Source organism: Camelina sativa, chromosome 14 (genome assembly GCF_030686135.1).
Source record: "Camelina sativa cultivar CO46 ecotype springtype chromosome 14, ASM3068613v1".
Lineage (NCBI taxonomy): Eukaryota > Viridiplantae > Streptophyta > Magnoliopsida > Brassicales > Brassicaceae > Camelina > Camelina sativa.
In genome coordinates this window covers 8618631-8639558 of record NC_141893.1, presented here as the reverse complement: position 1 = coordinate 8639558, position 20928 = coordinate 8618631, and the positions used below count along the sequence as shown (strand labels likewise).

At 37.7% G+C, this 20928-nt stretch overlaps 4 protein-coding genes across 10 annotated transcripts; 3 read left to right on the top strand and 1 right to left on the bottom strand.

Annotated features, from left to right (window-relative positions):
* Positions 1-886: 886 nt before the first annotated feature.
* LOC104740686 (uncharacterized) lies at positions 887-4647 on the top strand. The gene is made up of 16 exons (XM_010461366.3): positions 887-1538; positions 1673-1734; positions 1834-1901; positions 2015-2136; positions 2206-2329; positions 2439-2490; positions 2666-2783; positions 2879-2909; positions 2994-3017; positions 3105-3229; positions 3326-3407; positions 3485-3607; positions 3688-3741; positions 3815-3884; positions 4010-4043; positions 4118-4647. Exons 1-16 carry the CDS (start codon positions 1325-1327, stop codon positions 4447-4449), a joined length of 1635 nt encoding a protein of 544 aa, XP_010459668.2. The 5' UTR covers positions 887-1324; the 3' UTR covers positions 4450-4647.
* A 1491-nt stretch (positions 4648-6138) lies between these two features.
* LOC104740685 (protein IQ-DOMAIN 32) lies at positions 6139-10611 on the top strand. 2 transcript variants are annotated; one of them, XR_760210.3, is made up of 7 exons: positions 6139-6914; positions 7288-7872; positions 8040-8219; positions 8309-8368; positions 8484-9924; positions 10027-10118; positions 10238-10611. XR_760210.3 is itself a non-coding variant. In XM_010461364.3 (6 exons), exons 1-6 carry the CDS (start codon positions 6825-6827, stop codon positions 10044-10046), a joined length of 2376 nt encoding a protein of 791 aa, XP_010459666.2. In that variant the 5' UTR covers positions 6274-6824; the 3' UTR covers positions 10047-10241. The 2 variants fall into 2 exon arrangements, 1 of the variants encoding a protein (XP_010459666.2); XM_010461364.3 differs by having other exon boundaries at positions 6274-6914; positions 10027-10241.
* A 213-nt stretch (positions 10612-10824) lies between these two features.
* LOC104740683 (zinc finger CCCH domain-containing protein 6) lies at positions 10825-14300 on the top strand. Of its 4 annotated transcripts, none has more exons than XM_010461363.3 (5): positions 10944-11348; positions 11910-12109; positions 12520-12717; positions 12991-13115; positions 13211-14300. In XM_010461363.3, exons 2-5 carry the CDS (start codon positions 12095-12097, stop codon positions 14070-14072), a joined length of 1200 nt encoding a protein of 399 aa, XP_010459665.1. In that variant the 5' UTR covers positions 10944-11348; positions 11910-12094; the 3' UTR covers positions 14073-14300. The 4 variants fall into 4 exon arrangements, with proteins under 4 accessions (XP_010459664.1, XP_010459665.1, XP_087339192.1 ...); XM_087483066.1 differs by having other exon boundaries at positions 10949-11348; positions 11910-12217; XM_010461362.3 differs by lacking the exon at positions 11910-12109 and having other exon boundaries at positions 10825-11348.
* Positions 14301-14442: 142 nt separating this feature from the next.
* Positions 14443-19312, bottom strand: LOC104740682 (auxin response factor 5-like). 3 transcript variants are annotated; one of them, XM_087483064.1, is made up of 14 exons: positions 18748-19131; positions 18344-18588; positions 18071-18186; positions 17870-17968; positions 17715-17771; positions 17481-17636; positions 17313-17397; positions 17145-17235; positions 16885-17049; positions 16680-16802; positions 16385-16596; positions 15151-16310; positions 14859-15049; positions 14443-14762 (listed from the first exon to the last, which is right to left on the bottom strand). In XM_087483064.1, exons 2-14 carry the CDS (start codon positions 18468-18470, stop codon positions 14636-14638), a joined length of 2709 nt encoding a protein of 902 aa, XP_087339190.1. In that variant the 5' UTR covers positions 18471-18588; positions 18748-19131; the 3' UTR covers positions 14443-14635. The 3 variants fall into 3 exon arrangements, with proteins under 3 accessions (XP_087339190.1, XP_010459662.2, XP_010459661.2); XM_010461360.3 differs by having other exon boundaries at positions 18802-19120; XM_010461359.3 differs by having other exon boundaries at positions 18344-19312.
* Between the last annotated feature and the right edge of the window lie 1616 nt (positions 19313-20928).

The following is a 20928-nucleotide window of genomic DNA, read 5'->3' as shown; positions in this document are numbered from 1 at the left end:
AGAATAATTTTGTGTTGTTTGAGCTGATTGCCAATACAGAAAATATTATTATTTGAAATAAAATATATTTTTTACATGTAAATATTTGTGATTGTATACAATTAAAAGGAACAAAAGAGAGTAAACAATATAATGAGACGTGATATGAATAAAATTAAATAATAATTTATCTAAGACACATTTTCGAAGCACGCGTAGACGAATAATATTGTATAAGTTTGTATTTATTAATATGATACTTGACGAAAACATACTAATCTGGATTTACTTTTCTACGCATAATAAAGAAAGATACTTGGACATAGTAATCTCACAATTAGGTGACGATAGTTTATATACTAAATTTTTAGTTTATGACTTTAATTTGTGTTGGTAAAAATGTACAGTATTAGTTAAATTTAAAATAAACCTTGGCTACATTTAAAATTGTGTTTGTTTAGAAAACTGGGCCGGGATTTAATGTTGTTCACAATTTCGTTTTGGGCTTTGTTGGCCTTTATGTTCACTTTTTTTTTTTGTAGACTTTTCACTTGAAATCAACGAATGTTTGCTACATTGCTTCTTCAGATTCTGAAAACATTGCCCCTCTGTTTCAACCTCCATATTTCCTTCTATTGAACTTAAATCCGTTATTATTCCGAGAGATTTCATTACTGAAATACACCATATAATCAAATTCACTACTTCTTTATACCACCAAACCTAATATAGGGATTCCTTTATTTAGGAAGACAAAACTTTTGTAATTTAATAGAAACAAGAAAAAAGCACATTAATAAAGTAAAATTTTCCACACGAGTGAAGTGAACAAAACAAAAGATAGTGACGAAAAAAGAAAAGAAGAGACAAAACGTTACACAAAAGCAAAGCCAAAAGAAAGCAAAATATTAACGAATTAATTTTCTTATATAAAGTAATGTATATTCTTTTGGTAATAGAGAAATCCCCAAATGAAATCTCTTCAATTTAATCTCTCTCACTCTAGTCTTTTTATATATATTTTTTCACCTCACTTTATCTCTCTCTCTCTCTTTTTATTTTTATTTTGTTGCTTCTTTCGTTTTAGTTCTCTCTTCTGTGTCCTTTATATAATATTTTTGTTTTTGTGTGTTTTAGGGTTTCTGAATTTGGTTCTCCCATTTTTTTTTTTTTCTTTCCCTTCTTCAATCCTCCTTGTCGTCGCTTCTGATCTGCTCTGTCAGTATCACTAGCCGTTGTTTTCCCGCCAACTTTTAAAGCTTTCCTCCGATTCGCCGCGTTTACCCCCCGAACGAAACTCGTCTATTGGATCTAGAAAAATTTTGAAAATTTTGAAACAAAGCTTATGGCAGATGCGATGAATTCGTCGTTGGCGGAGAAGAAGAAGAAGGAAGAGAGCTCGGAGGAGGAGGAGAAGGGAGGTGAGCTATTGTTTTGTGGCGCTACGGCTTGGGATATCGTTGGGAAACGCAAAGGTGGGATGGAAGGTAACTTGGTCTCTCCTACTCGTTTAAGGCCTCTCGTCGGCATTAACATTCGATTCGTCGCCTCTGGTTGCGGTAAAACTTCCTCTTCTTCACTCCTCCTCCTCAAGAGTTTTCTGAATCTGTGATATTTGGTGAAATCGATTTGATTCCCTTTTTTTTATATTTTTTTTATTTTAACTGTGTTTTATCTTGCTGTGTAAATGTAGCTTCGTTTCATTGTGTGGCATTGGACGTTGAAGGTCGTTGCTACACCTGGGGACGCAATGAGGTAATGCTCTGATCCACCTTCGTTTCTTCTTTTTTTTGTTTGTTTACAAATGGGTTACTACTTTGTATAAGCTTCTCTCATGTGAAATTGTATGTTTAGAAAGGACAATTAGGCCATGGAGATATGATCCAACGTGACAGGCCAACGGTTGTGTCAGGGCTCTCTAAGTGAGTTTTTTTTTTTTTTTTCTGTTTCCTTGCTAGATTGATCAAGCTTTGAATTGGTTGTTATTAGGCATTGAGCTTTTTTTTTGCTTTTTCTTGTCATGTTTCTATTGAAGGCACAAAATTGTGAAAGCGGCAGCAGGGAGGAACCACACGGTAGTGGTTAGTGATGATGGCCAGTCCCTTGCTTTTGGATGGAATAAGTATGGACAGTTGGGTTCGGGTTCAGCCAAAAACGGTATGACAAACTGTACTTATATCTGCTTGTGTCTTCAGTTCTAATGGTTTCAAAGTTTGTATTTTGCAGGCTTTGTTTCTGTAGAAGTTGAATCATCGCCTCTTCCCTGTATTGTGTCTGATGAGGTCACAAACGTTGCCTGTGGGGCTGATTTCACTGTGTGGTTATCATCTACTGAAGGAGCCTCTATTCTGTATGGTTTCTTCAGTTTGGTCTAGTCTGTTATTTTCGGATTTTCTTTTAGTCAGGTCTTATTTTAGTCAGACTTCTTGCTTAATTGCAGAGTGTTTGTTTGTTTATAGGACTGCCGGTCTCCCACAGTATGGTCAACTTGGTCATGGAACTGATAATGAGGTAACTTAGTTATCTGCAATAAGTTTTGAGCTCTTGTTATTTGAAATGTTATGGAAATTTCCTATGTATTGATTAGTTACTTTAGTCTCTCTGAATTTTACTTGATGAATAATTAGGTAAAATGTCTCCATCAGTTACTTTAAACCAAATTACATTGTATGTGTTTTCGTTTCAGTTCAATATGAAGGATAGTTCAGTCAGGCTCGCCTACGAAGCTCAGCCACGTCCTAAAGCCATCGCTTCTCTTGCAAAGGAAACCATTGTCAAAGTTGCATGTGGAACAAATCATACTGGTAGAAACAATATTTCTGTCACTCTTCTCTGTCCTCAATCTGTCTTTCAAGGAAGCTAAATACTCATTCTGATAATTAATTTTTCCCTTAATCAGTGGCCGTAGATAAGAATGGGTTTCTCTACACGTAAGTAACATATCTGTTCAAATTTTTTGAAACTTCAATATTTCTGATGCATCAGCTGCTAATATCTTTTAAAACATATGACAGGTGGGGCTTTGGTGGATATGGAAGGTTGGTACTGGCTCATATTTAAGCTTTGTAGATGGAAATTAACTTCCTCTTCCTCTTCCTCATGAGATGTTTGGTTACCAATTTCAGGCTTGGACATAGGGAGCAGAAAGATGAGTGGGCTCCACGCCGTATTGATGTGTTTCAGAGGAATAATGTTTTGCCTCCTAATGCCATTCTTTCTGCTGGTGCTGCAAACTCCGCTTGTACCGCTGGCAAGTGACTCTAACCTGAACTGTCTTTTTACCTCGTGTCAGTCTTCTGGTCCTGTATTTAAAATTAAATTTAACTTGTTTGGGTTTTCATTTCAGGTGGAGGGCAGTTATATATGTGGGGAAAGATAAAGAACAATGGTGATGATTGGATGTACCCTAAACCTATGATGGATTTAAGGTTCGTCTTAATCAGATTCCACCGATTGATATATTGCTTTTTGATAATTAATGTAGCATTGTTCTTTCCTCACACAGTGGTTGGAACTTGCGTTGGATGGATTCAGGAAGCATGCATCATTTTGTTGGTGCCGATAGTTCTTGCATAAGTTGGGGTCATGCTCAGTATGGAGAACTTGGTTATGGCCCCAACGGTCAAAAGTATGCCATACTATAACTAAATTTTTGTTGAAAAACCACATATGATTATCATTATAAACCCTGCTACTTTCTCGTTTCAGATCCTCTGCTGCGCCAAAAAAGGTGGATATGCTCGAGGGAATGCATGTAATGGGGTGAGTTTCTCAAGTGTTTGCCTCAGAGAAAGTTGGGAATTTTTCTAAAATCCTTGTGTATGTTTTTCTGTAGTGTGGCATGCGGTTTTTGCCATTCAATGGTCATAGTTGACAGAACAGATATCGCTGATCGACTTGAGCAGGTAACAAAAGCAAGAGAGCCAGTTCTTTTTAATTTGAGCCCTCAATAGAAAGCTCAAGATGATACTTCTCTTCAAGGTTTGGTATTTCCTCATCTGTTTACTTACGCTATTTATTCTTTCTGCAGCTCGAGATCTATGACGGCAAAGGATCATTAGAAGGTATATTCACATTAATATTATTAATCCCCTACAGAATTTGAACATTTCTTGATGTATTTGATTGTTGTGTGCAGAGATTGTAGAAGAAGTCAAGGAAGAAACTTTGCCGCCGAAGCAACAAGCTGCCAAAAGAGGTGCTGCTTCTAAAAAGAGGAAAGCATCAAAAGCTTCTTCTGATTCTGAAGAAGACAGTGATGAAGATAACAGCGACAAGGAGAAGGAACCTCAAGGTAGTGATGCGGACAGTGACTACAGTGAAGATGGAGAAGAGGCCAACGGCAAGAAACAGAGCGCTCGTGGCAGAGGACGTGGCCGTGGAGGACGTGGATGCGGCGGCCGCACCGGTAACGGAAAGGCTCCGCCGGTGAAGACCGGTGGAAGAAGAGGAAGGCCACGTAAGTCTTAAAACTACTGACTCTAAGCTCGATGTGGTTTCTTTTTAACAGTTTTTGTTTCTTTCTTCACACAATGAGAGACTCATAATCACTTTTTATTTTTTTTCATTAAACATTTGTAATTCCATGTGGAATTTTTATCGGCTTCTGTATTTTAATGTAAACCACATCGAATGATTTATTTCTAGAGATAACGTTTTCAATATTCAGAATTCAGATTTTCTCAGAAAAAGAAAAAGAAACTGCTACGGTTTTGTCCTTTACTGACTTGTGATGGCATGGCATGAAGCATGTGTTTTGCTTTTTGTATGAATCATTGTGTATTTTTGTAGTTATCATGTTTATGCTTAGATTCATAATCCGCTCCTATAAATTTGTTATTTACTGAGATAATTGATACTTAAAATAGAGCTTTTGAAGATAATGATGTTGTAAAAATGGCGTTCTGTCGGTGAGTGCGACAAAAACAGTGAAATAAGTTTGAGATATTTAACTTAGGACGGAAGCAATTAGTGATGCTTCTTCTGATTTAAAATATTAGTATAATCCCACTTTAGGTTTGGTCTTCAGGTTAATCATATTGGTCAAGGTCGTGAAAGGTTTGGTTCATCTTTCACACGCAAGCCCTGATAGTTTATCGCTTAAACTTTCTACCACTTTGAAGTTTGAATCAACCACCTTTGGCTTTTAGTTGCCGACTACGGGCTTCCTTTGTTCACGTCTTCGTCTGCATTTAGTATTTGCATTAAGCATATTGCATAAACCTATTAATAGTGGTATAAAAGAAAAAGAAATGAGGAAATAGGTGAGTCAAACTCTTTTGTACGAAGCGTCAAAGTCTCAAACTGATAATATTTTATTTTTAACGTGTTCATTAATCTTCGGATTACTTGTATAATAGATCAGTCTTTGTGTGTAGTATACACTATTCAGTAGAACACAGTCATTTATATAACAAAAGTGAAAATGAAAATGAAGGGAAAACATAAGAAAAAGATCAGGCAGTGGGGCTATACGGTGACACTGTCACAACGTTAAGAGCCATGAGTAATAATTTACCATCACTTTCAGAATAGACCCACAACTTTGATATGTTATACTTTTATTGTCGTAAAGCTACAAAACAAAACAAATACATATGCTGACCTAGCTGGCAGTACTGTGAAAACGACACGTGGCAAAAATTAAGACAAAAAGGCATGTCAATGTTACAATGAGTAGTGGTTAGGACTTTGATCAGTTTGGTAACAGAGAGATACCCCACACCTTCCATTAGCTCTTTCAAAGCCACGGTTTTCCTTATTTTTTATCCCTTTATCTGGCCCGCTATAGGCCCACAAAGCCCATCGGTTCTAGTTTCAAATTTTTTCTCGTTGTTTTTTTTTGCTTTAAATCGAATATACATACTTGCAAATAAATAAAATAAAATAAAATAAGATGGAAATGGTAAGAAAGAAGAAAGTAGTTAACCTGCCAAGATAAGGATACTAAATAGATAAAGGAAAAGCTTAAAGAAACAACAATTTTCTATAAGTAAGTCTTAATACTTTTTACTTACACAACATATCATTGTCACTATTGCTTACACTGCAAATATAGATTTTTTTATCTAACATATTTACGTCTTTAACCAAATGGGTTTTTGAGAGAAACAATTTAATAAACAAAGTTATATAAATAAATAAACCCCACATATAAAGGGGGAAAGAAAAAGAGTTAATAAAAATCCTCAAAGCGATCAGAGAGAACCAAAAAAAAGACATGATGCACATGACAGTCACATGCGTCTTATTATTATTAGGTGAACCAACATTATCGACTTGCTATAATTGAATAACCCCCCACTAATTTCATAATTCATTTCCTCAATCAATCCAACCGTTATTTTTTAGTACTCCTCTAAAAACAGGAAATTCATAACAATTTTTGTGTGTGTTACATTTTTTTTAGTCGTTTATACATAATTTTTTTTTAACCCATATATATGATGAATCGAATTCAAAAGCATGTACAGTAATGTGAATTTGTTGTTACTCTAGTAAAATCGCTTAGTTTGAAAAAAAAAAAGAGAGAGAGAGAGGAGGGAATAAGAAAATGTAGTCATCACGAGAGAGTTCTGACAGTGACAGCGTAAAATCGCTTTAATTGGCACCTCAACGGACAGAGAAGAGAAAGGACTGGCGGATTCCAAATGCGCGACTTAACCGTATTTTAATTCTTTTCAGTAATCCGCTTCTGAGTTCACTTCTCTCTTCTCTCTCTGCTCCAATTTCCAACGACACCTTCTGAGTTCTCTCTCTCTTTACTGATCCAACGTCATATCCCACTCCGAAGAAGAAGATAAAACGGTCTTCTTCTTCTTTTTCTAAAGAACCGAACATCATCCATGGGAAGATCTCCAGCTTCTTCTTGTCTTCGTATCATCGCTTGCGCCGGCGGTGATGATGCCGCTGAACCTAACGCCACCTCCGCCGAGGTTTTTGACATTTCTTCTTTTTCTTTTTCAAATTGTTCGTTTCTTCATTTTTTTAATTTAAGGCTCAACAGTCCTCGCGATACTGAACAAGTTGCTAATTTAGGATCTGAGTGTTTCTAAGTGTCGTAGATCTGTTTTTATTGTGCTTCCGTCAGTGTCTGGTCGGATTTTTTTTGGCAGTTCTGAGTTTCTAATTTTTGTCTACTAAGGTTTTTTTTTAATAATTATAATTTAGGGTTTTGTTTTTTTTGTCCGTTTTGATCTTGTTAGGTTTAAATGGTTTTGTTGTGTCTTTTGTTTAGCCTCTCTATTATGAAAATGTGAGATTTAAGCACTTAATAAAAAGATTGTGTTGTTTTTTTTTTGGATGTAGAACAAGAGCTCTGGTGGTGACAAGCGTGGATGGAGTTTCAGGAAGAAATCTGGGAAACAGCGAGGCCTGATAACTAGTGTTGTCTCTGAGACTACTCCTGCTACTACTAGGACTAGAGAAACTCTTGAATCTGCTCTCCTTAAGTCTCCTTCTCCTGACAACAACAACAACAACTTTGTTTCTGAAAAGCAGCAGCCGTTTTCTGTTGATGATGAGAAGAAGAGTAGTCAATTCCCCGTTGTTACCTATGTGGATGAGAAAAAAAACCAGTCTGCTGAGAACGAAACGGTGGAGGAGGAGGAGGAGCAGATTGACCATAAAACTGAGCTGCCTGTTCTTGTGGAATCGAAAGGGACTGAAACTGAGGAGGATGATTTCATTGCAACTGATCATTTGCAAGGACCAAATGCTGCTGATGTATCCACTGTAGAGAAAGACATTATTACTCCCGAGGTTGAAAACGCTAGTAAGGTTGAACCGAAAGAATCTGAAACCGATGATGTGGTCATAATCAGAAAAGGAAGTGAGGAAGATGTTGATGAGTCTGCTATCGTGATCATCCAAGCTGCTGTTCGTGGTTTTTTGGTATGGTCTTGTTTCCTTTATTCTCCTGTGTTTTCTTTATTACTAAGGATGTGAAGAAGCTTTCCTTAACTCTGTGAACTTGTTTGAGATGTGTTAACATATTCCCCTTGTTCCTGAGGAAGAACCGTCCTGAAAACTATTCTTACTGTGGTGTTATTGAACTGCAGGTGCGAAGAGAACTTTTGAGGAGCAAGAAAGTTATTAAACTTCAAGCTGCAGTTCGTGGCCACCTGGTTAGGAGTCAGGCCATGGGCTCACTGCGTTGTGTCCAAGCTATTGTCAAGATGCAAACAATGGTTCGTGCTCGTCATTCCACAAAAGATGGTAGCCGTGTTTCAGCAATCTCGGTAAGGTTTTGAGATGGCTGAATTATGTTAACAGTATCACTTTGTTTTCCCTATGTAATCTTGTGGACCGACATTGTTTATTGTTTCAGGACAAAGTGGAAGCAAATGCAGCCGCACAAAAGCTTCTCGAAAACAAGTTTGCTAAGCATGTATGTGTATTTAAACTTGGTTTTAGTTCTTTCTGGCTGGCTATTCAAGGTATATATTGTGATAGCTAAACTCATATTCTTGTAATACTCATTTTGTTATATATTTGGTTTATAGCTAATGGAGTCAACTCCCAAGACAAAATCAATCAGCATTAAATGTGATCCAACAAAACCTAGCTCTGCTTGGAACTGGTTGGAGAGGTGGATGTCTGTTCCAAAACCTGAGAAGACTTCAAAATCAGATTTGACAACGGAAGAGCAACGGTTGGAAGAAACACAGAGTGTTAAAGTATCACCTCAAGATGACTTGCTGAACTCTGACACGACGGTAGAGACCAAAACTGAAACTGATTTGTCAAGCTATGAATCAAATAAGCTAGCAGCCCAGCTATCTGAGACAGAGAAAATGAGTCAATATGATTCGCCAGAAGCATCAGCAGAGGTTTATTATGACTCAATCCAGTCTCAACCACCTGCTGCTAAGGAACCAGATTCTTTGCTCGAAGAGCCTGAATATGTGGATGGACAGCCTAAACATTCTTTGAAGCGTAAGGCTAGTAATCCTTCCTTCATTGCCGCTCAATCGAAGTTTGAGGAATTAACTACATCTACTGGTTCAAACAAAGCAATGTCTTCTAAAGATGGTGTGTTGGGTGAAGAAGGAAAAACAGATGTAGATTCGCTAGACGCTACAAACACTAAAAAGGATCACTCATTGGAAGATGTGGCTCCAGCTGAGCTCAGTGGATCTGAGTGTGGCACCGAACTCTCTGTAACTTCTTCTCTTGACACACTTGAGAAGAAGTCAGACGCTGAGGGTGCAGAGTCCAAGGTAGAAGCAAAGCTTTTAGAGGATGACACTGATGTTAAAACAGACCAAACAGAGTTGATAGAAATTGATGTTAAGGATGAAACATCATTGGGTACTGTCGAGGACCCGAAGGAGAAAGTTGAGAATGCTATGGTCGAAGTTGGAAAAATTTCAGAGACACAGCATGAATCGGTCATTAGTACACCAGATTCCAAGAAGAGACGTGCTGAAGATGAATCAGGACCTCAAGCCTACCTTATATCTGAGGAAGCTTTAACTCCGATGACAATCTCAGAATCTCAGGCAACACCGGCAAGCCAAGCATCTTCTTCAGTCAAAGCAAGAAAGGGAAAATCCGAAAAAAGTGGTTCGAGCCAAAAGAGGAAAGTTAACAAGAAAATAACATCAAGCCCCAAACAAGAAACTGGTACCGGCGGTGAGGCTACACCAGAACAAGAAGAAGGCAAGGAACCGAAAAGTGGGAGAAGGAATTCTTTCGGGTTTGATCAAGAAGCAAGAGAAAGCAGCGGAGGCAAGAACTCTCTTCCTCGGTTCATGCAGCCAACACAGTCGGCGAAAGCGAAAGTTCAAGAACACAACTCGCCAAGATCAAGCCCTGATCTTCAAGAAAGAGATGTTGTTTCAGTCAAGAAAAGACATTCATTGCCTGGTGTTACCAATGGGAAACAAGGTTCTTCTCCTAGAATCCAACGGTCTGCGTCTCAAGCACAACAGGGAACAAAGGGTAAGTAAACAAGTCTCTTCCTAGTATTTTCTCTGGAATCACTCTTCAATGTTTTTAAAAAAACTGAACAATGTTTGATTTTGGCTTGTTTGCTTATTACAGATAGAAAATGGCAGAGGTGAGAGCCGACCCGAGTGCGACAGAAATCTGAAAAGACAAAATCTTAGGAGAGACTTTGGAACATTTGATAATTGGTATGGCTTTTTAGGAGAGACTTTGGAACATTTGATAATCTTAGGAGAGACTTTGGAACATTTGATAATCTTAGGAGACCAACCTCACACATTTGATAATTGGTATGGTTTTTTTTCAGACAATCCTTAACTCTTAGTTTCAAACAACTAAAGTGACACACAAGTGCAGAGAGGAAGAACGGAGAGTGGAGGATAGTCTCTTGTATAGAGTCATTTTTCTTTTATTATGAAAAAAAAAATTGTTTGATTTTTGTGGCTAAGGAATTTTATTTGGTTTGGTTTGGTGTTGGTTTTTTCGGACATAACCTCCTCTACTGAAAGTGAAGCTTGTCGTGAACAATGGGATTGGATTATATTGACTTCAACTTTTAAAAGTCGTGTAATAATATCTTCGGTTTATTGTTTATTTTTCTTACAAAACTCTCCCTTGTGGTGTATAATTCCATGTTCTTTGTATAATTCCATGTTAAAGAACATGATTCTAAGTTTAAAAGATGGCTTATTCACTTGGCGAAAAAAAAAGAAAAAAAAAACGGATTATTCATTCACTAACAATAACAACAACAAAAGACCAACCTCACACATGTGTATTCAAAATGCAAGTCTACGCTTCAATCAACTTGCCATAATGTAACTGTTGGTGATAACTACGAGTCAATTGGACTGGCTGCTATTGAGTATTGTTGACTAATATGTTTCCAAAAATAGGGGTCATAATGGAAATACCGTAAACTGTATGGATAATTTTGGAAAAATGCAAAAGATTGGGGGTGGGGGAAGGTGAAGGACACGTGTATATTAGGCGGATGAAAGAAAGAAAGAAAAAATCTGGAGGACAGATAAAATGACGATGGTGACCAGAAGAAGAAGAAGCCAGAGGATCTAGGGCTTCACAATCTGCTTCCATCTCCCTCTCTATCTCCATCTCGACGGATTTAGCATGCAGCTTCATAAATTCGTTATCTTTTCTTCTTAATTTCCCTCTCACATCCTCGATTTGTCAAAAGTTTTCCTGAGAAATTAGGGTTTCTCGATAGCTTTGGATGAGAGAATGATGATGATGATTGGTTCAATCTAAAGAGTTGAATAAATTTATTGGGGATTTTTAAAAGGGCAAGTTTGGACCTTGCTCCTGGGCAAAAAGAATATATTTTTAGATTGAAAAAGAAGTGAACTATGAGGGCATTGCACAAAAGGGTATCCTGGCCTCCAGATTTTAAACTTTGTCAGGTAAACACAAAATAAATAAAAAAATGACATTTTTCAGTTCATTGGATCGAGAAGCTTTCTTGGAATTATTGATTGATGTTTCGGCTTAGCTCCCTTTCGATATAGGTTCCTTAAATTAGCTGATTGCAAATGATATGATGATGAGTTGATGACTGGGAACTTCAGGACAATATGTTGCTGAATCTTTCTTTTTTATGCTCTCTGTGATTGATGTTTGTTTTGTTTTGTTCTGTGGTATGGATTCAACTGGTTTTTGTATTCCTTCATGTCCCTTTGGATGTTTATTTTTAATAACTTGCAAGTATCTTGCTTAGTTATGATTTGAGGAACTTTGATTGTTTAGTAGTGTATATCTGTGTTCTTTTTTTTTTTTTTAGATTATATATTTGCCTGCAACTTGTTTTTAGTTCTTGGGAATACGTGTGGAACCATGGTGACAAACCTGCCAATGAGTTATCTCGAGCTCTTGGATTGGAGTACTTATCAACACTGCTCTCTTTCTTTCTTTTTTCTTGCATCATAGTCTAAAATCATTGCCCATTTTTTGCTTCTTTGGATAAGGGTCTAATCCTCAGATACACATCCAGTTTCATCATGGGATGGTCAGCCTTAGTCATCTTACTCATGACTTCAATGTAGTCAAGTAGTTCAGTGATGAGGTTTGCAAGAGAGCGAACCAAGAAATATCGTCAACAAAGTACTGGGGAATGGTGACTTAACACAGATTCAAATGCTGTTATTTGCTGATGGAAAATACTTCGGTAAGATAGCTTGGAGATGGATTCGTTGTCCAGCTAATTTTATTAATGGGAAGGGGGAGGAGGAGGATGCTACAGAGAGTAACATCACCGTTTTCCAAGTTATTTCATGTATACATGGTTTGAAAAGTAGTTGATTAGTTAGGCTGTTATGGACTATGAGGTCCTTTTCTTATACTTTACCACATTGGCTGGAATTTCCTGTAACACCTTTATGCTGACAAGCCCTTTTCCACTTTCTTTGGATTGTATGTTTGAGATAATTGGTCCAATATAGTCATGTTTGATGTATAACTGTATTTTTTGTTTGTAGTGATTCTTGTTATGAGATTCTAACTAGCGTTATTTTGATCAACATTCTCCAAGGTTCTTGTGTACATGTCAATTGACAATGTGTTTCTCATGTTGAACAGGTACGGCTGTTCATATCAGAGGATTCACCTTCACAAGTTGGATCAGAGTCTCAAGATCACCTGCAAGCGAAGTCATCTTTGGCTTCACATCCGGGTGATGATAATCTACCACCTGGTTTTGGTGGACCTCTTTCTGCCAATGAGCCACAGATTAGGTTATCAGACATAGCAGTAATAAAGTGGAAATGCTCTGTCCGGGTGAGCTCTCGGATCACACTCTTTAAGCCTTATTTGTTAGCTAGAGAATCATTACATCTTGGAAAGTACTAATTGCAACTGTCCCAAAATGCCAAGATATTTAGTTTACACTTCTAGTTAACATATATTTCCCCCTCTATTTCTCTGAAGTTATATTAATTGTCTAGTCAAAGAAATATTAAAGGTCCTTTAAGCATACGAATCAGTGGTAAAATATGGGGTACGGTGCTCTTGGTTGGTATCCTCATGTTAGTTGTATTTCTTGTCTTGCAGATTTTGCTAGATGAGGAATGGAGAGTGGTTGCAGGGGACGAAAGCAAAGAAGTGGAAGCACAAAATCAGAGGGAATTGAGAGTTCTTGAAGCATTCTATCCTGGCGCATCATCTATTCCTTCAAAGTCCGGATCTATCCCCTCTATATTTGTCCAACACATACATATGCATATTTACTTTTGTTTTGACTTGGGGTCTTTTCTTAAACTAATATCTGCAGCCCTTCGGTTCCAGCTGATGTTGAGAACTCACATTATGATGATCAGCAAACCATTGTCATACCAATTCTACCTGTAGAAGATGATGACATAGCGACGGATTCAGCATCTGATCTCCCAACCCAATCTGGCACGAGTGTGGGAACAGAGCCATCAATACCCAATCAGAACATATCAACTTCTTCAATCCTCCCTTCAGGGTCAGATATAATGGCTGCATTATCTGCAATCTCAAACTGCAAAGAACAAGGCAGCATGATTGACCAAGATTTGCTTATTAAGATCCTAAGCAACCCTAAGTTGGTCGAGAATCTTGTTGCAAATAGTAGCAGTGCAGGTTCAGTCTCCTCCAACGCAAGTGGCCTCTACCCATCTTCAACCCATGAAGCCAATGGAGCAGTTACCACAACACCTGCCTCCAATGGACAATTTTACCCTCAGCCAATGGTAACACAATGTCCTCCCATGGTGTATCCTCCTCCAGCTCCGTCAGACCAGCATAATTATGGAGCACCACCAGCAAGAGATGCTAGTTATTACAAGAACCTGATTCAGCAACATGGCGGGGAAAGACAAGAGACGCCACCAGTTCAACCACATCTCGGTTTTCGTTACAACCTCCCACCTGGAGGACCTAACCAAGAGATGATAAATAGCAATAATAATAACCAGAGGCCAAGGGATTCAAAACCCAAGATAATGAAGCCTTGCATGTACTTCAACAGCACGAGGGGTTGTCGCCATGGAGCCAATTGTTTATACCAGCACGACGCTACACCTTACCAGCCAAGGAATCTAAACAATGGTAATATCAACACTTCTGAGATGCAGAGTGCGAAAAGAATGAGATTTGACAGAGACTGATGCAGAATTAGCATACCACACATGCTATTTGCCTCTTGGTGTGAGATGTTGTTGTTAGCAGCAGAGCAAATTTTCTCTTTTCTCTTGCCTGGCTTTGTTGCTTTATATAAGTTTTATATACTTTGGAAATCATTTCTTAGTTTTATGCTACAAATGTAGAATTAATCAGCGAGTATCATTTTGCTCACCATCACAGTAGTAATTATACTATCCCTAGTTTTTTCTTGAGATGATTTCGACTCTTTTATTTCTGTCATTGTGCATAAAACAGAGTATAATCTTCCCTTGACCCTTGATCTAAAAGCTTTCCTCTGATTTTTAAGATTAAAACAACAATGTGCGGAGTAATTGTTTGCTTTTGATCTCATTCTGTCTCAATTACTGATTCATTCATTCATCACTCTACTACATAATATGCAAATAGTTTCAGGTTTCAAATCGGAACAACACATCATATGCTTACAACAGGATGGTTTATCCTCTACCAGTTCGAGAGAAGAACAGTTTCTTTCTCTCTTTTTTCTTACAAATCCAACAGGATATCTTTTTTTATATCGGTACATTTATGAAACAGAAGTCTTCAGATCATTAATGCCTGCGCTGTTCAAAAGCTTCATCCCCTCTTCACTCATCTGCTGGACCTCTGTTGGCGACAGTATCCTTATGCACCTTACGCATCCCACAAACTCTCTGCACAAGTTTATGTAGTCATGTAAGGAAAACTATTGTAAGACAGAAAGTGAGGTGAAGTTAATGGATACACAGGTAAGAGAGAAAGAGACTTACTCCCATGGATCATCTCCTACAAGCAGAACATCACTCTCATAATCAACATATACAAGCTTCCATCCCGAGCTTTGCGGGTGAGTTAGAAGTCCTTCCAATCCAAACATGCACTCAATTGCAGATTTTAGCTCCTCGTAGTCTTTGAAGCTTGTGACATCAATTGACCTCCCAACTGACCCGGTTTTTTGAACCTGCCAAGTTAAAACATTCCCCAAAACCCAAAGATTTATATCAGTTTGGTGACACCAGAAAATGCAGTCTCTGTGGAATGATTGAGAGATAATCTTCTTACCTTTGTGTAGGTTCGGACCCGAGGTGTTGCAACTTTCTGCCATGATGAGCCTTTACTATTTTGCAGAAGACTACTATCATCGAAATCAACATTGCTTGATGATGTACCAGTTCCTCCAGAGTTATCTGGAAAATCTTGGCGGGAGAAGGCCTGTGAGTCTGCAAAGCTAGCTGATGTGATTTGCGACTGAACATCTTGAGCAAAGCTATTGTTGTTGTTGTTTCCAACCAAACAACTAGAAGGGTGGTTCTGGAAATCGGTTTCTTTGATGGCACAAAAATCATCAAGAACTGTGTTTGAGAGTGGAGGATCTAGAATGTTGCTGTTTGTGCTATTGCTCATACACATATTCTGACTACCATAAAGGTCCTGCTGCATCAAGGGACTGAACTGGTCAAACTTGAGACCGTTCAACTGACTGTCCCACACATCGTGAAACAGCGGTGAGTTTGTTGAATCCGGCAACACAACAGCTGAAGAGTCCTGGGAGGATAGCATGAATGGTTGCTTGTATGATCCGGTAAGAGACTGGAAGGAAGAGACTTGTGATGTCAGCTCATCAGTTTCCAGGAAAGAGAATCCATTTATTAGATCAGACTGTGGTGGGTAAATCTGTTGACTAAGGTCATCAAGGTCAGCTTGTACAGGAGAAGAAGCACCCGGTTTATGAATTTGCTGATTAACCTTTTCCTCATTACACACTGTGGCTGTTGTCACCTGGCTCACCTGTTCTACTGACTGCTCAAGTCCATGCTGAACTCTTCCAGAACTGCAACCAGAAAGTGTTGAATTCTCAGGTTTTGCAGGAGCACTCATACTCTGTGACAGATTCTGTTCTTGGCCACTCGTATTGGAAGCAGATGGGTTCACTGTTAGCTTGCTTTCTGGCTGCACCATCTCAGATTTCTGGTTCATCATCATGGGCTGGCAGGGTTGCTGCATCTTCATATCACCTAGCAAACTTCCATGCCCCATTACAACGTTCTGCTGCATCTCGGACATGAAAGATGGTACATTTTGGTTGTTGTGAGATCTCATCATCATTTTCATAAGCTGCTCTGAAGCCATATTAGGGAAAGATGCGTAAGGCATAATCCCGTTTGCGGAATCAGGAACTCGGATAGGCCGTTTTATCAAGCTACCCCATTCGGTTTCACCCGCTGCAAATTTCAAAACAATGGTGTGAGGCTTCATATCTCATGTAAAGAACACCAAGGCACACTTTTTTACTAACCAAAGTAAGATGGATGGAGCTGACGCTTGAGTCCTGAGGTCAGAGAAGGAAAAATGAAGAGACTTTCAGGTGTTTCGATATCCCATGGACTGACCCGAGTGGGCTTATCGTTACATCCAGGCTCATCCCATTCAACCTGAAGGTTACGCCACTTAGAACCAGGCCATCTCAATGGATCCAGATCGCTGATTCCAACAATGGTTCCCATGTACCTAAATACACAGCAAATGGCAAAGTGAACAACCAAATTTGATCAGTAAATACAGAAAGGTTGCAGTTATATGGATTAACTTACCTTCGTTTCCCGGAATCTTCAGTTTCAAACATCATTCCAAACCTCATACCAACTGAAAGCTGAGACCCACATATAGCCTTGCGGTACTTAGCAAGAGGGATCACAAACTCTGCTGGACAAGCCCTGAGAACAAACACAACGAGTAATGTTAGAACTTCAAATATACTTTTAAACCTTTGAGAGTTGAAACTGCTTTTGAGCTAACCTTGGATTATAGAATATCAAGAAAGGAGTGCGGTTTGCAGTTGCGTGAGCAGCAGCAGCAAGAACACCAATATGCATACTATCTGCTGAGAGAACTGACGATGGAAGAGCTGTTTGTTGCCGATTGGCACGCCTCACACCAACCATCAGTTGCGACTTCTCATCCCTTTGATAATTCAAATGGCGAGTAAAAAATCAGAAGTTAAGCAACACCAGAATGACTCAGTAGCCAAAATGACTTAATAGCCAAGATTTTTTCACCTGATGAACAAAACAGAATCCCCAGCTCTCAATCTTTTTGATCCAACGAACAGGCTCCATCCTGTTGTTAGGAGATGCCTCTTTGGTTGCCCTGAGAAAGTAAGCAAGAACTGAGCTTAATACCAACTCAATCTAAAAAGAGAAAGAGACAAAATCTAGTGGTTTTACCTCGATAGATATGGCGAAATGTCCAAGTATTCTCATGTAGATCTCTAACTACAAGCTCTTGTGTTGGCGGCTGTGCTGTGTAGTCCTGTAACGTTATCATACATAACATAAGCAGCCATTAAAGCAAAACGAACGTATGGATTGTTCCTGAGGAAAAGAGGGACTTACCAGTGGTGGAAATAGCTTCTCTGCAGCTCTACGTGGCACGGAGAAACCTCCATGTGTGCTTGTGTCACTTGCAGTAAGCGTCTTGCAGAAAAACTCAGCCGGATGCTTACTTCTGCTCAATAGTCCAAAGTCTGGTACAGGGAACACATCTCTCTCCTGATGCACAAATCGTTTAAAACTCGTTCAACTTCGAAATGAGTAATTAAATGAAGCAAAAAGAAGTCGAGAACTTACAGAGTGAACAGGTTGAAGACTCATCTGAGCATAGATTTCGTCGCTGTCTTTGTCTGCCTATCAAAATGAAACAAAACCATTATCAAGAATAATCATAACTAGTTGCAATATAAGTTTCCACATGAAGCAATTGAAAAAAGTTTGAAAAGGCTTACATGAAGAGTAACATTATGTACTTGACACATCAACTGAGATGGAAGATTTGGGTAATTAGGAACTTGTGTTGTTGCTGATCTTCTGGTTGAAACAGCAACCTAAATAAAAAAAGTAAACAAAAAAAAAGTTCAAACCTTTGAACAGAAGCTTACAGGATCTAGTGAGCGTGTTTGTTGATACTTAAACACACACAAAGTTACCTGTTCGCTATGACCTTGTGAGAAGTAGTACACTAAGCTCCCAACTTGAGGTAAACAAACCAAAGGGCCTGCACAAGCGTGCCATAGCTCCGAGTTTATAACGGGCTTTCTCGTTCCTGAACATATTGGTAACCAAATTTTCAGGGGAAAGAAACAAAATTTTAAATATGCATTTGCATAAAGGTTAAAACTTTTATATCAGACAATTCAAATTTCTCAAAAAAAAAAGGCACTTTTCAATCAAAACCTTAAGAGGAAGAAAAAAGATGATACCTGACTGATCCTTTAACAGCTTCATCTCTTCAAGCAGAGTAGATTGAGAAGATGTTGTCGTTGTTCCTCCGTTAACCAAACCACTAGTTTTCATCTTGTCCTCAACACAAGCCAATGAAGCCATCATAGAGAGATTTGTAATGTTTCAGTTAGTCTCTCCCACACTCAACACTAGGCTTTTAGCAAGACTCAGATTTTTTTTCTTTGTCTTTACAAACTCTTCATTGTTATTATTATTATGTTTTCTAACACAAGAAGAAGAGACAAAGGGCCCTATTAGGAAGGAGCAAAGAGGCTATAAGATAAATCCAGAAAACAGAAGAATTAAAGACAGAGCCATTTCATGGAATCTGGTTTTTTTTTTGGTTAAGAAAACTCCAAATTCGAAGGACAAAAACCCTTACACATGACAAAAACAGAACGGAGGAGAGAGTGGGAGGAGATTAAAGAGAACATACAAAAAGGGACTACACACAGACAAGCATGTCTCTCTTGTGGGGCTCTTGCCTCTTCTCTTTCTCTTTCTCTCTCTCCACTCTTTTTTTTCTCAGACCAAATTCGACCCTTCAATGAAGAAGAGAAACCAAAGGTGCCATCATGAAACAACAACACAGTTTCTTTCTTTCTTTCTTTCCGGATGCAAACAAGAACAAGTAGCAATTTAGAGAGAGACAAAAAGCCTTTAAAATGTTGTAAAGATTAAAAAAAAAGCTTTGCTGCTTTCTTTTTTATTAAATCTCTCTGGAAAAAAACCCACATTTTTTATTTTTCTTCTTCTCTCTCTACATGTAATTGTATGTATATAAGCGTGTATGAGTATAATAATAATAATAATAATAATGTGTATAAAATGTTTAATTTTTTTGCTTGGAAATGGGAAAGAGTGTGCATGCTCTTATTCTGCGCTTAAAACTTTCTGTATATGGCGATGCCGTTGCAGCTTTAGACTCTCCAAACGAATAATATTACAGTATTATTTTTTATTCTTTCCCATTTATAAATATATGGAGGTGTATTAAATTAATGTGAGAACAGTTTACGTCAAAATTTAATAAAGTAGAGTAAGCACACGTAATCTCTGATACGCACAGAAACGTAGTTGAATGTACAAGTACTTTCAATGCTTATGTTATAAGGCAGATCGATAAAGCTTTTAAATAAGTACCATGAGTGACGACTCTATGTATATTTCATTAATATATGCATAGATATTTTTACAAATTTAAGTTTTTTTCTTTTCTTGTAAAAGACTCTTACTTTTTCAAGAACTTTGTTTGATTTTGTAATTGGGAAGTATGTTTTTTGATTATGCCAGAAATTATATATTTTTGATTAACTTTATGACAAAAGAGGTTTTTTTTTTTTCCTCGTTGCAATAATATATACTTTTTTCCTTTTCCTGCTGAGATTTCGAAAAAGGGATGTGAGTGGTGAGACTTTGGGGAGATCTTATAGAAGGTGCGTATGATAGGAGAGAATGTCAAAGTAGCGTATTTTAGCACGAAGCCTATGTGGTTACGGGTGAGGAAGTGTATCTTCCAACCTTTCGCTCCCGTGCTCTTTTTCCTTTCCAAGTTAAGACTCAAAAAAATGTTTTCTTTCTTTGGTTAGTAAAAGTTTAGTTTACATAAGATTGCATATGATTTAAGTTACCTTATTTAAAATCATTAGTATGATTATATTGTTTACACAACAACTATCTCTAAATGAACAGAAAGGACTTTAATTTATGATTCTTGCATTTGATTGAAATGAACCTTTGTATATTGTTTTACTCTATCTACCCAAAAAAAAAGAAGAAGGAATATCTCGGTTCTGTACACCTGCAAACATACTTTATCTCATTAATCTCTAAATACTCCTAAAACACATGTGTTTAGTGTAAAACCATACATCTTTAGACTTATTTTGTCACATACACATTTTTCGTTTGACCTTTCCATTGTTTTCTTGCGACGATATAATTGACATGCAGTATTTTATTACATAATATGAAATAATATCACTTTCCATATCGTTACTTATATTTATATAAATTATAATCGCTTACCTAATCGTAAACATAATGAAAACTGAAATATTTAATGTTTTCGGCTAACTATCAAATAGTATTAGAAAGAAAGCAAAAAAAAATAATAACATACTGTATGTCCATGAGAAGTGAATATTATCATCTTTATCATATAAGACATGTACTTCTGTTATTTTTGGTCATAACATATGTACGTAATCCCATGAAACGTGCTTATTCTAGTACTCTCTCACTTGAAAACATATATGAAACGAAGGATCACTAATCAAATGGGACAGCAGAATTTAACTAACAGTTAAAATATTATCAAGGAGTGAGATATGCTTTGATAATGCTATAACTCCCATATGCCCGTCCGGTCATCCGGTGCGAAGATTGTGGTGCCAACAGTTTAAACCTCAAAACAAATACTATTCAACCCGATCTAATTAAGGAAAAGGAGGAGAAATTGTTGTCCAATCAAATGTTAGTGTTGCAAATTATTCAATCAGAATCATAAACATTCTTTTGTCTTATACAGATTGGATACATGTAAAAAAAATGAATTAGAAAT

Bases quoted from the DNA above. Each gene is read 5' to 3' on its own strand.
- LOC104740686 (XM_010461366.3), top strand. From the start codon at position 1,325: ATGGCAGATGCGATGAATTCGTCGTTGGCGGAGAAGAAGAAGAAGGAA. The intron at 1,735-1,833 runs GTAATGCTCTGA...TTGTATGTTTAG, and splicing joins ACACCTGGGGACGCAATGAG to AAAGGACAATTAGGCCATGG. The intron at 4,044-4,117 runs GTATATTCACAT...TGTTGTGTGCAG, and splicing joins CGGCAAAGGATCATTAGAAG to AGATTGTAGAAGAAGTCAAG.
- LOC104740685 (XM_010461364.3), top strand. From the start codon at position 6,825: ATGGGAAGATCTCCAGCTTCTTCTTGTCTTCGTATCATCGCTTGCGCC. The intron at 6,915-7,287 runs GTTTTTGACATT...TTTTGGATGTAG, and splicing joins CTAACGCCACCTCCGCCGAG to AACAAGAGCTCTGGTGGTGA. The intron at 9,925-10,026 runs GTAAGTAAACAA...TGCTTATTACAG, and splicing joins AGCACAACAGGGAACAAAGG to ATAGAAAATGGCAGAGGTGA.
- LOC104740683 (XM_087483066.1), top strand. From the start codon at position 12,155: ATGGGAAGGGGGAGGAGGAGGATGCTACAGAGAGTAACATCACCGTTT. The intron at 12,718-12,990 runs GTGAGCTCTCGG...CTTGTCTTGCAG, and splicing joins AGTGGAAATGCTCTGTCCGG to ATTTTGCTAGATGAGGAATG. The intron at 13,116-13,210 runs GTCCGGATCTAT...TAATATCTGCAG, and splicing joins GCATCATCTATTCCTTCAAA to CCCTTCGGTTCCAGCTGATG.
- LOC104740682 (XM_010461359.3), bottom strand. From the start codon at position 18,470: ATGATGGCTTCATTGGCTTGTGTTGAGGACAAGATGAAAACTAGTGGT. The intron at 18,187-18,343 runs GTATCATCTTTT...CAATATGTTCAG, and splicing joins GCTGTTAAAGGATCAGTCAG to GAACGAGAAAGCCCGTTATA. The intron at 16,311-16,384 runs GTTAGTAAAAAA...TGAAATTTGCAG, and splicing joins GCTCCATCCATCTTACTTTG to CGGGTGAAACCGAATGGGGT.